We start from the raw sequence: 13468 nt of genomic DNA, 5'->3' as shown, positions 1-13468 counted from the left end.
CATCTGTCTATCATCTGTCTGTCTGTCTGTCTGTCTGTCTGTCTATCTACCGTTATCTCATGAGATGGCCTCACGTAGCCCAGGGAGGCCTCAAACCTGCTATGTAGCGGAGGTTACTATAGTTTGTTTCTTTTTTAAGTTATTTTTTATTATTATTTTAAATTATGTGTAGCTGTGTGTGTGTGTGTGTGCGCGCGTGTGTGTGTGTGCGCGCGCGCAGGTACGTACGTGTTGGTGCAGATGCCCGTGGAGGCCAGCGACATCGTCTCTGGAGTTACAGATGGTTGAGCCCAGGCCATCTGCTCGAGCGCTCTTAACCACCGAGCCATCTTTGTCGAGCCTCTCCATTTCCTTTCACATTTGTACTTACTCACTGTGAGGAAGGGCACTTGTGCACTTTGATGAGCTGCCAGCCTGTGGAGCACCACGCAGCACTGTCGTAATTGCCGCAAAAATTAGTGGAAAACTACAAAATACAGCAAACTGTGCTGCCCGTGTGTGCAAGTCCACTCCAGGAAGGGGAATGATGCACTGAGAACCTTACGGCTGCTTAGCACCAGTGGGCGTGTGCTAGTAGCAAAGACAGCTAGAAGATAAATTATGTATAAAATATACATTATACATGTGTGTGTGTGCGCGCGCGTGTGTGTTGAGGAGTCAGTTTTCTTGTACCGTGTGGAGGCCGGTGTTGAACTGTGGTCATGGGGGCTTGGTAGCAAGCACCTTTATCTCCGGAGGCATCTGGCCAGCCCTACAAGTACAATTCTGAAAATTGGTTATGCCTGCACGAGCAGCTGAAGAAAAGAGTGAAGAGATCATGAGTGTTTCTTATCCCCCCCCCCCCTTTGGTTTGTTTTTTCAAGACAGGGTTTCTCTGTGCAGCCCTGGCTGTCCTGGACTCAACTTTGTGGCCCAGGCTGGCCTCAAACTCACAGAGATCCACCTGCCTCTGCCTCCCCAGTGCTGGGATTAAAGACAGGCATCAGCGTGCCTGGCATTCTTTTCTTCTCTTTTTTATTTTTTATTTTTGTTGTTGTTGTTGTTTGGACAGGATTTCACTGTGTATCTTTGGATGCTCTGGAGCTCGACATGTAGACAAGTCTTGTCTTGGACACACACAGATCCACCCACCTGCCTCTTCCTCCCAAATCCTGGGATTAATTCCTTTTGAGACAGGATCTCACTGTGTCGCTGAGGCTGGTCTTGAGCTCCTGGCTGAGCAGTTCTATTGTCTCAGTGTGGGGTGTCCGCCTGAGAGGACTGCTCAGATATGGTTTAAGCCAGTAGGAAGTCTTCATTAGCTGGCCAGTGACTACCCTGTGTATTCAGATCCCCCTGTAGCCCCAGGCCCTCCTCAGGGTGAGCTTTTAAGCACAAAAACCATGTAATGGGTTGACATACTTCAGTTAACAAGAACAGTTAGCCAGAAGCAGAACTACAGAAGCCGAAAAGCGAGGTTAGTACATTTAGAGACTTTCCCAGAACTATGGGCTTTGATGGATCAGGTCTTTGCTTTGGTTTTGGTAGGTGGTGCTGTCTACGTGCTGAGTTTTATAGCCTGAAAGGCTCTTCTATCATGGAGTCAGTTGTGCTAAGGTCTGGGTCCCTGTTACAAGAATCCAAAGTGACTGGGACTACAGGTATGTACCATTGAGCCTGACTATTTCACTTGCGTATCCTTAAGTCACAAGGACTGATACTTTGATAAACACATTATATTATAATGATGGCTGCAGTCCATCCCATTCATAAGAATAATATCAGTATAATGGGAAAGCATAATAGTCCAGTGGTAGGCAGGGTAGAGGGAATGACAAAAGATGGCATCCTTGAGTGACTACAGAATGGCACATCAGACTTCGGAAGGAGGGCCAAGAGTTCTTGAGCCTTTAAGAACTGTATGTTTGGCCAGGAGCTCCAGAGCCTTGGCCTTGGCAGTGGTGGCTCGGGGAGTCAGCCAGGAGGAAGGATTAGATCCACACACAGATCCAGTAAACAAGGATGTAAATTCATTCACCAAAAGTCTGAGCAAGTTGTTGTGTGCAAGACCTGGAGAACTTGGGCATATCCTGTCTGTGAAAGTGGATTTGAAGCAGATGGTTTCTAGACCAGGGGCAGACTGAAGTCAGAGGATAGGGTCTGTCTACCAGGTTCTGCAGAGAGTTAGCGAGAGGGTGTGGTCCCATGTGGGACAGGACAGAGGCACAACTCCATGCTGTCACCCACAGCAGTCTTAAATGTTCCCTTTCTCTGAGACCCACTACTCACTGAGTATGGTGGCCTATGCTCTTAATCCCAGCACTCAGGGCACAGAGGCAGGCAGATCTCTGTGAGTTCCAGGCCAGCAAAGCTACACAGAGAAACCCTGTCTTCAAAAACCAAACGACACAGACGGCCTTTGTAGAGGACCTGCGTTTGGGTCCAGGGTACATTATACTAAGCTCACAGACCTTATCATGGCACACGATGTCAGAGACACCATTCTAACCTTAAAAGCCAGCACATAGGCCCCAAACACCTGCCAAAACAAAGACCTAAGGAGCCGTGGTTCCAGCAAAGTCCCTGTATGTGTTGACTGCTTTCAAGCTTCTGTAGTTTGGCTTCTTGCTCTGAAGTGACAAGCAGGATGTCGTTTGAGTAAGTAAAAGTCATAGGACTGTGCACTGTGCTCCAGGTGTTCCGCTTTTGTGGGCTGTCACTCCTGCTCAAGGATATTCTGCTGCTTCTGCTGGGATTTAAGGGTGTGGCCCCCAGAAATGGTTTCTTTTAAGATTTATTTATTTGAATTGTCTGTATAGATGCTTTGCTCACATGAGCGTCTAACCATGTGCACATGTGATTCCCATGGAGGTGAGAAGAGGGCGTCAGATCCCGGGAACTGGAGTTGCAGACGGTTGTGAGCTGCCATGTGGGTGTTGGGAATCAAACCTGGGTCCTCCGGAAGACCACTGAGCCAACTCTCCAGGGACTTTGTAGCGTGCATAGTGGAGATGTTATACCCTCAGCAACTGCTCATTGCCTCCTCCAAGCCTGATGGGTCATTTTCACTGTCAGCTGGCCTTAGAAGCACTTAGGAGACAGGCACACCTCCGTGTCTGCAAGGACATTCTTAAGGAGGATGAGCAGAGACAGGGAAGGGCCACCCAAGGGCAGGAGACACCATGCTGTGGGATAGGAGCCTGGATGGAGTAACGGGGAAGAGAGAGAGCCAGCAAGTACCAGCCTGGCTCCTCTCTCTGCCCCCTTACCCACCACCATCCCATTGCCACCCCAGCATACCAGCCCTCACTTGGAAAGCCGAGGTCAGATGAATCTGTCCTCCTCTTGCTGCCTCTCTCAGGTATTTGACCCCAGAGGAGGGAAACGCTAACAGGGTGACCTCACTCCTGGGAGCTGAACAAGCCAAGTTGTCTCCGGTGGCTGACTCAATCTCACTTAGCCCAATGTCCTCCGGATGACAGCCAGTGCTTTCGTCTCCATGTTTTAAAAAAAAAGATTTCCTTGGGGGCTAGAGAGATGGCTCAGTGGTTGAGAGCACTGACTGCTTTTCTAAATGGACCTGGGTCCAATTCTCAGGTCCCACATGGCAGCTCCCAACTGTCTGTAACTCCAGTTCCAGGGGCTTCTGACACACAGACACCCAAGCAGGCAGAACACCAGTGTACATAAAACAAAAATTCAAAACTCATTTAAAAAAATCCATTTTCATTTTTTTTCCTGTTCATTTCCCTGCATGTACGTGTGTATGTGTGTGACAAGCGTGCCTGGCGAGGGTGATTGTGAGATTGTGAGCTGCCTTGTCGGCGCTGGAAACTGAACTCCAGTCCCCTGGGAGATCATGAGGTGCTCTTCAGCCCCTCTTTTTTCAAAGCTTCGTGACGCTGCTCTCTTTGTTCCTGTCACAGACTATATGTGCCACGTCAGCTGCTTTTCTCAAAACCGTGACAAAATGCCTCATGCCAGCAACATCAGAAAAGCTGGTTTATCTTAGTTCACAGTTCAGGGTGGGGTACAGCCCTTCCTGGAGAGGAGGGCGCAGACGGGAAAGGCCCTTTGACACCCAGGCCGAGTTTGATCCTGGAAGTCATGGCACCGGGAGCCTGAGGCAGCTGTTCCCTGGTGTCAGGAAGCAGGAGGCTCCCGGTCCAGGTGTTGCTTCCCATATCCAGGATTAGCCCTTCATCTTTGCTTAATGATTAAAGTTTCTGGAAATGCTCCCATAGGCAAATCCAGAGGTGTGTTTCCATGGAGAGAGCAATTCAGGCCAGTCTGTCATGACGTATCACAAATTTTTTTTTTTTCAAGACAGGGTTTTTTTTCTTTTGAAGCCTTGGCTGTCCTGGACTCAATTTATAGACCAGGCTGGCTTCAAACTGACAGCTATCCACCTGCCTCTGCCTCCCAAGTGCTGGGATTAAAGGCGTGCTCCACCATGCCCAGTCACATTTTTTTTTTATCTGTCCCTTGAGAAACATTTAAGTTATTGCTCTATTTCTGTGACTGTAACCAGTTCTGCTGTGAACACAGATAGGCAAACTCTCTTTGAGGTCTCACTCCCTCCCCCCGGGAGAGTCTCACTCTGTAGCTGTTATTCGACAAAACTTCTCCTGGGGAGATGCAAGCCACTCCTGTCTGTTCACCGTAGATAGAGAACCCGTGACAGGCCAGAGTATGGAACCGCAACTTGGTGAGTCAGTGATTTTACTGGAGATCCTTACAGGATTATGAGTGAGGGGTTTCTCACAGGAGCAGAAAGACTCAAAAGACAGCCAAAGCCCACCCCAGCCTGGTGACGGCTCACAAAAGCTGGGAACCCGGAGCTCCCTGCCCAGCGTGCAGGCTGCTCAACAGCTGGACCCTCAACTTTTATTGCTCGCTCTGGGACAGTGAATCTGTTTTAGGGACTTCCTGAAGCTGTTTCCAGTTGTATACCTTCCTGCTGAAGGAACTTCCTGCAGGGTGGGTGGTCTGATCTTGGAGGAGGCTGGGATACGACAGTAAATCTGGAAGTTCCAGGATTTACAGCGTAGACCAGGCTGGCCTTGAACTTTCAGAGATACTCCTGCCTCTGTCTCTCAGGTGAGCACCATACCCTGCCTCACTTTAAAATAAATTCTTACTACATTTTTAAAATCTGGGTGACAGCTCACAAGGCTGGGAACCCGGAGCTCACTGCAGAGCTTGCAGGGAGCCCAGGATGTCAGAGAAAGATCTGGAGGCTCCTGCAATCCTGATCCTTTCTGACCCCAGGTGTTCCGACTCCGCACGTTGGAGAGGAGGAAAAGACCCTAGCTAATGTCGCTCTGGACCCCAGAGAAGTGTGTGGGAGAGGAGCGCCAGTCACTCCTGTCCTCCTCAGTCTTGGATCTCTTACACACCTTGTACCCTCACTGAAGGCTGGGACACTGCCTGAGACCAGGCCCACCTAATCCATCCACTGCCACTCTCCCAAGAAGCCCAGAATTCTTAGGGTTTTTTTTAGAGCTATGATTAAGTCCAAGGCCCATACATGCTGTGAGCTGAGCCATGCCCCAGACCGAGGAGCTCTGGAGCCTTTAAATCTGCAGGAGGAAGCACGGTGGAAGAGCCTCCTGCGTCCCGCATGCGGAATGAACAGCGCACAGTGTCCTCAAGTCCCGAGACCACCCCTAGCTCCTAGTGAGGTGGGAGGCCCCTCTAGAAGCGAGCTCCAGCCAGACAGTGGTGAGTTGCAGAGGTGGGTCCTACATACCAGGCCTCAGCCTCCTCAGCCTGTGCAAGGTAGCGTCCTCCTGCGCTGACCGGTCTGAATACCACGTCCTTGTGTCCCGTAAGAGTTCACGTGCTAGAAACTTGGCCCCCGATGTGGTGACGAGAGAGGTGGTGGGATGTGAAATCGGGGAGACAACTGGAAGGTGATTAGGTCTCTGGGGTGTCGCCCTGGGAAGGGACAAGTGCTGTGGACTGGCTGAGTAGGTCCCCCTGTGCAAGTGGTGAAGGCCTCCCTGACGCTGACGTGGTCACGTGACTAGTGCTATTTTTGTCCCTCTGCTGGTGAGGGGTCCTCCCCAGAGGCTAAAAAGGTGAGGCTGGAGGACTTTGGATCCGGAGCCTTCAAAATGATATTTTTCTTTATAAACACCCAGCCTCGGGCATTTTATCACAGTGTTATGAGAAAGAAGAGCACACCCCACTCTTGCCAGAGCGTACCCCATAATGAGAGAACCTTTCATGAGCATCTGCATCATGAGGAACTTAGTTAGGTACATCCTTCTGAGTGGAGCCTGGTGGTGTGAGCCTGAAGACTCCCCTGAGGACCGGATCCATAATGGAGCAGTAAGGCCCATGGCCTGAGGGCTGGCCACAAGGCAACTATTTGGTGACTGGTGTGGGAAAGGGCTTATGACTATGGCTGTGGAGCAGAACTACAGGACAGGTCCTGAAGCCCTAGGACCCTGGATTCCCCACTGGGCATGTCCACTGGGGAAGCAGCTGGGTACAGATCGGGGTAGCTGGCATTAGGATGAACTGAGGTCTGGATTTGCCCAGATCCCACACTTATTTCCAGCCTTCTTTGTTGTCTCTTCTAGGAGGGGCAGATGAAGCTTGGTGACAGGCCCGGAGGGGGCCGGTTTTATTTTTGTCCCATCCCCTCTAGATGGGACCCAGAGGCCCAAAGAACACATTACACGATTGGCCCACGACCCCAGCACCGACTGGCAGCCGGGATGGATTCTGCTGTCTGGAGTCTGCGTGATCCTCTGGCCCTACACCGTTCCGTGTTCCTGGGGCGTTCAATCTGGGAGGACGTGGACCTGCCTGGGGACCCTGTCCCATGAAGCTGACAGACGCTCTGGCTGCCTGCCATGAGCGAGGTCCCCAGGCATCCCCTAATGCGTGCTGTGGGGGCATTTTGACAGCACTGCAAGTGAGCGGTGGCAGTTCAGAGTCCCACTGGCTGTCGCTGCCGAACCCTCCAGCCCAATCAATCCCCAATCTCGGGTCCAAACAGTTCAGGCACCCCTGTGAATCGCAAGGTTTTTATTGTTGGGTTCCTGTTTTCAGACACCTGGAGGGTAGGGGAAGGGTTTGCTGCACCTGTGCAGGTGAACAGGCAAGTGGCTTCCTTGAATCTTCCTGGCAAGGATGCGCCTATCAACACTGATCGCTTGCAAATATCCTTTTCTGCAAAGAGAAAGCTGGGTGAGGCCTCAGAGGTCAAGGATACCTCATGCCCTACTAACCATACATGGGACACCCATGAGGGACCTGAAACCTTGTCTGTAATACCTCTTAGGTCTGACCAGGGCCAGGGAACCTCATCTCCATCCTGTCTCCTAACAAGCCATACCAAGGCAAGCCTTGTGCCCCAATCCAGCAAGATGGGAGGAGCCGCCCCGTGGGAGCCTGTGGGCAGCTGGGATGCCCTGATTCCTGTCACATGATGACCCTCAGCCATACCCAGCTGAGGCAGTGACTTATCCTACCATTTCTAGGGACCAGAGGGCAGTCACTTAAAGGTTCTGCCCAAATGTCCCAGACCTGGAGTTTACAAGTGGCCTTAGAGATGCAGGAAACAAGAAAAAAATAAAAATAGAAATAGAAAAAAAGCTGAGTGTTTTGGAGGGTGGGGTGGTAGGCCTGAAAAGTTGGCTGGAAAAGAGGTTCTGGGCCCTATGCTGGTGTGGTGAGACTTGGGAGGCTGGGCCAGAAAGGCTGGTGGAGGCCAAGTCGTGGCAAGAATGGAGTCTGGCTTGGTTGAGCTGAACAGCCAGGCCCTGCTCAGGCAGCCAAGTGTCCCTTCCTCCTGACATCCTCAGTCAGGTGGATCATATTTCTAGATTCACAGAGAAATGGCTGCCCTGGGGAGTAGCACAAGCCCCGCCCCCAGCCTGGAATGAGCAGGTTGGTAGACAGGCTCCTGGGCCACACACAGAGACTCACCAAAAAATCAAATGCAAATTGCTTTGCTTCCTGTGTCAATTGATCACACACACAGTCCTTCAGACCTTTAGCAGCGTCCAGTACCAAGTCATTATGCTGGTAATTTTTCACGAATGCCATATAGTCACTTGAAGACCCCAAAAGAAAAAGCTCAAGGTCCTTTTCAATGAGTGGGCATATCCCACAATCTGGAGCACAGAGACAAGGCACGGTCAGAACACATTCATCCCTCCATCCAGTCTGCTCAGAACACCCTGGGGAAGAAAGGGGGTGAAAACCCGAGACTCTGCATCCCAGACACCCACACTCCAATACTCACTTCCCCCTGAGGTCAGGAGCAGGGCAGCCCCGAGCACCAGCAGAGCACTGGGGAACTTCATGGTAACGGCCACAGGTGCTCCAACCTAGCTTGGGTCCATTTTATAACTGCCCTGGGCTGTTCAGTGGGCAGGGAGGGGCCGATTCTCAGCCCCTCCAGGCCCCTCCCAGGACACCGCTTGGAACTTCCTGGCGTTGTGAGTATGTGTGTCAGGGGGAGGTGTATATTTTGGCAAGAGCATAAGATCCTGCTCAACAAAGGGCCCTGGCTCAGCCTGGTCCCCTTCTTAATGTTCCTTTTTTAAGGTCATATGTCATGTGATGACAGAGGGAAGAGATGACTAGGAGCGGGGTAAAAGCCCCTGTAACCTCCAGAGTGAGGCCTAGGTTACACTGTCACAACTTGGGCACCCAGCATTTATTTAGAAACCTCACTAGTAGGCAATATGGAGGACAGGCCAGATGACAGACTGCTGGCCCTTTCGTGACCCCTGCCCTGTTTTTGGTCCCTGCTCCAGTCTTTCATTTGCTTCCTGGCTTCTCTTGAACCAGCCTCTTCGACCCAAAGTCCTTCTGCTGTTGTAGCCATCCTTCAGCTTGACCTTTTGCTATTGTTTGTTTGTTTGAGATACTTTCTATCTACCGAGCCCTGGCTGTCCTGGAACTATGCAGACCAGGTTGGCCTTGAACTCTTTCCACCTCCCTAGTGCTGGAATTAAAGGCATGTGCTACCATACCTGGCTAAACTTGACCTCTTAGACACGTGGTTGATGTTTCTGGGCTTTTTCTGAGACAAGATATTACCCAGGTCTTGAGATCATAATCCTCCTGCGAAAGTGTGTGTGTGTGTGTGTGTGTGCGCGCGTGTGTGAGTGATGTGTGTAATCTGTGTTTGTGTGTGTGTGTGTGTGTTGGATCCAGCTTTCCCTAGGGCTCATGGCAAACACAGCAGTGCACACCTTCAGTCCCAGCACTTAGAAGGCAGAGGCAGGCAGACCTCTGTGAGTCTGAGGTCAGCCTGGTCTACACAGGAAGTTCCAGGCTAGCCAGACTTACACAGTGAGCCCCTGTTAATAACTACCATTAGTGTGTTCTTTAAGTCCATGCCGAGAGTGCCTTGTGTTCCTTTTCTCACAACGAAGCAAAGAGGTTTCAGTTTGGAGCAACCTGGCCCACTAACTGGCCACTGCCGGACCATGCCTTGCAGCTCTAGCTGCTTTGATTTCCAGTCAAACAGCCAGCATGACTACCCCGAGGCCAGCTCCGGCCATTTTGAATACTCCACAGATATCAAGGTGTTGTAGCTGTCTTTGGCTACTTTGTGGGTTCTTTCTTCTCCTGCCCTTTCAACCCCCTACAGCTAGATACAAGGCAAAGAGAGCATAGAGAGGAAAGGAAAGAGACCCCCGAGTAAAGGTCAGGGGTCAGAAAGGGGGCAGTGCTATCGTCAGACTGCCTCTTGCTGGTTAGAGTCACTGAGTTCCTAGGGGCAAGTGTGATCAGGATATCTAATTTCTTCTTGTTGTTGTTTTTTTCCTTCCTTAACAAACCACAACTAACAGCAACTAACAACCAGACCAACCAAACACAATCCTCCCCACCTGCCGGGGGCCCTGGCCTGGCATTTATAAGTCCCCTGAAAATTTCCCAGACTTCCAAAGGTCGCACAACTGCAGAAACCATCTGCATCTGGCAAAATCACGCCCCTGCTAAAGCAGGAGGCAAATCACAGTCAGCTGTGCTGTGGACAATCTCAAGTAGCCCCACAGCCCCACAGCTGGGATTAACGAAAATGTATTCTTATAACGTGTATGTGTGTGTGTGTGTGTGTGTGTGTGTGTGTGTGTGTGTGTGTGTGTTTTAAGAAACCAAAATGCCCCTCATGCCCATGGAAGAAGGCTGCTCAGGCTTCCTCACACAGCTGGGCGACCCACTCATGCTGTCTCCCCTGAGGTTGCCACTTTAGGCCTCCTGAAAGGCTTCTGTTGAGAGGTCTTTTTCTTGTCCTGCTTTTAAGCGATGGAGGAGCCAGCAGACCTCGGAGCAAAGGCTGAGGCAGGGGCTTGGCAGCTGAGTAAGCAGTCAGCGGGCTGAGCTGTGAAACAGGCAGGTGGCTGGCTGTATGGTAGCCAAAGCATTGGACGAGGGGACAGGGCAGGAAAATGAGGGCTGGTGGACTCAAGAAAGAGCAGAGAGCAGGCTCCGAGGAAGGATGAGAGGGAGGACAGACTCTTCAGGCCGTGTTTGCCAGAAGAGGTCCAGGGAGCTGTGGAGTCTTTGCAGACTCCACCAGGGCCAAGAGCCAAGCACTGGTGAGTGCCAAGGAGGTCCGGCTTCCTGGCCACACTGTGGAGGTCGGCTGCAGCCCGGGTGGGGCTCTGGGTCCCACCATAGTGTGAGGACCGCTTCTTAGAGGGTGCCACCTGCCGCCCCCATCTGCCAGCTGCTTCCGCTCACGGCTGCCACACCTGGGGGGTACCTGGGGAGCACCCTTTTCCCCACCCACAATTTCTCTTTGTGAGTAAAGGGGTCCCAGACAGGTCCCTGGGGCCCACCTGCCTCAGCCCCCCACAAGCACGGCCCGCGCAGGTGGGAAGCACCCCGTCTTCACCTCATTTCTTTGGACTCTGCCAGTCACCTGGCCACTCTGTGGAACTTATCATTTTCCTGGCCCGCTTGCCACGAGGAGCATCTCTGTGACAAGGTGCGACACCCATTCCCCCGTTAGTATGACCCGAGCTGGAACCAGGGCCTTCGAGGGCTCTGCCCGAGGTGCCTGAAGCACTTGTTTCTCACCTGGCTTCGAGATTTGACGCCTGAACCCTCAGACTGCACCCAAAGGCACCACAGCAGAGGGTCAGCCTGCTAGGGTCTCAGCGGGGCCAGGCCACACCGGGACCCTCCTTGAGTCTTGTCCCCGGCGGAACCTCTGCCCTCTCGCTGTCTTCCACACATGCCCCTCCCCACGCCCCTGCTGCCCTTGTGCTCTGCACCGTGCATTCAGACAGCACGGCGCGGTGGCTACCTGGGCTTGCTCTAGGTTGGACTCTCATAGATTCCAGACCGTGAAGCAAACTAACATCTTTCCTGTCGATGTTGCCTATTCTCCGGTAATATCATGGCCACTGAACACAGATCACAACAGAGCACACGGACCCCCTGGACACAGCCGACCTCCACCGTGGCGCTGGCCCTAAGCCCTATTTTCTCTTCCCCGGCTCCTCTTGCGTTGGCTGGCTGCCTTCTGGGGTCCCTCGGAGGTCAAAGGGCTCAGGAGAGCAAGGTATAACTCTCTCCCAGGGACAATGCATGTCGGGATCTCCACAAATGCTGGTCAGGGGCCCGAGGGCTACCTCGCTTCCGTGAACAAGACCTTCCTTAAAACACCAAGCCGTCTTCCGGAGCACCTCAGGCTGGCCTCAGCTCTCAGCCCCCCTCCTCCCCGCCACCTGTTCATGTTATATAAGCGTCTATGTAATTTGGCTGGTGTTAATTTTTCAAAGTACAGACTGTAATCCAGAAATAAGAAGTTTGTTGTACAGGGCACTTGACTGTCCCTTCCTCTGTGTCAGCGGTGACAGAATGAAGTTTGCTGAAGACTTAAGAGAGGCCTAAGCCTTTGACTTCCAGGGGTTACCTGAGCCAAGCAAGATTTGACTCTGGTAACCGTTTTGGCAATTAGGTGCCAAGTCCTAAGACCTACTTGTGAGCTGTCCACCACATCCCCTGGTCTTTGCTTGAATGACCTTGAAGTTCCCAGGGCTGCTGAGGCCTCTGGCCTGCCCAGTGGGGGCTTTGCCGAGGGGGCGCTGTGTCTCCTGCTGGCCGACACCCACCGCACTCTGCTAGCCTGGCTGGTGTTTCCCTCACCAGAGCTGGGCCTAGGATCTGTGCAGATCTCACAGAGGAAGGTGCCTTGTCCCAACACACCAGACAACACATGGCATTTCACCCCGATTCATAATTATAAGCATGTTTCACCACTGGAACCATTCATGTTGTGTTTACTGTTTTCCCTTTTTCCGTGTGTACACACACACACACACACACACATATGCTCATTTGTGTGTGCTGACCCGTGGTGGACTGTGCTGGCTAGTTTGTTTGGGTTTTGTTTGTTTTTTTTGAAACAAAGGTTCTCTGTGTAGCCCAGGCTGTCCTGGAACTCACTCTGTAGACCAGGCTGGCCTCGAACTGGGAAATCGGTCTGCCCCTGCTTCCCAAATGCTGGGGTTTAAGGCGTGTGCCACCACCACCTGGCGATGTGCCACCTAGTTTTATGTCAACTTGACACAAGCTAACGTCATCAGAGAGGAGGCAGCCTCCACTGAGGAAATGCCTCCGTCATTTCCTGTAGGCAAGCCCGCTGGGCACTTTTAATTAGTGACTGATAGCGGAGGCCAGAGCCCACTCTGGGTGCCAACCCAGGCCCTGGGTCCTGTAAGAAAGCAGGCCGAGCTAACCAGTATGCAGCACCCCTCCGTGGCCTCTGTATCAAGCCTTACCTCCTGATTCCTACCCTGTTTGACTTCCTGTTCTGGCTGTCTTCAGTGGTGGGTGGTGATATGGAAGTATAAGCCAAACAAACCCTCGGCCAAGGTCACAGCAACACCAATCTCAGCTAAGGCACACGGCATATGGACAGGTAGGAGCATGGCCGCCAGAGAAAGACTATCAGTTGCTCTCCGCCATATGAATCTATGTGTGTACGTATGTTAAGTGTACATATGTATATACAAATACACACATATGTGTATTTCTGCACTTTTTTGAGATTTTATTTCTTTTTATGTTATGCGCATGGGGAATTTGCCTGCATGAAAGGCTTACGAGCTACACCTGTGCAGTACCCATGGCGGCCAGAGGAGGGCACCGGAGCCTCTGGATCTGGAGTTGTTAAATGCCGTGTGGGTGCTGGGAACCCCATCCGCACCCTCTTAGCGGCTGAGACCACCTTGTAGTTTTTGAGACAGGGTCTGTTACTGGGCCCGGAGCTCGCTAATTTAGCTAACCAGTGAGCTCAGGCTGGGCTCCCTGGTGCTGGAAGTTCAAGTCTGGCTTTTCTCATGGGTTCTGGGGGCTGAAATGCAAGTGTTCAAGTGGGCGTGGCCAGCACGGCACTGCCTGGGCTGCCCTCAGCCGCTCACACTAAAGGACTGACCGGAAGTTGAAGTCCCGAGAGGAACATCCTCGGGAAGTCTTCCGTAGGAGCACTGTCTTTCTTTCC

General features: G+C 52.1%; 1 protein-coding gene across 1 annotated transcript; it reads right to left on the bottom strand.

Moving 5' to 3' along the window:
- Positions 1 to 6482: 6482 nt before the first annotated feature.
- On the bottom strand, positions 6483 to 8466 carry LOC129667356 (major allergen I polypeptide chain 1-like). The gene is made up of 3 exons (XM_055594964.1): positions 8243 to 8466; positions 7924 to 8111; positions 6483 to 7164 (listed from the first exon to the last, which is right to left on the bottom strand). Exons 1-3 carry the CDS (start codon positions 8301 to 8303, stop codon positions 7135 to 7137), a joined length of 279 nt encoding a protein of 92 aa, XP_055450939.1. The 5' UTR covers positions 8304 to 8466; the 3' UTR covers positions 6483 to 7134.
- Positions 8467 to 13468: the final 5002 nt, after the last annotated feature.

Source organism: Psammomys obesus, unplaced genomic scaffold, assembly GCF_907164565.1.
Source record: "Psammomys obesus unplaced genomic scaffold, mPsaObe1.curated_primary_1811, whole genome shotgun sequence".
NCBI classification, from domain to species: domain Eukaryota; kingdom Metazoa; phylum Chordata; class Mammalia; order Rodentia; family Muridae; genus Psammomys; species Psammomys obesus.
The sequence above is the reverse complement of the archived record's forward strand: the minus strand, read 5'-3'. Positions and strand labels throughout refer to the sequence as shown.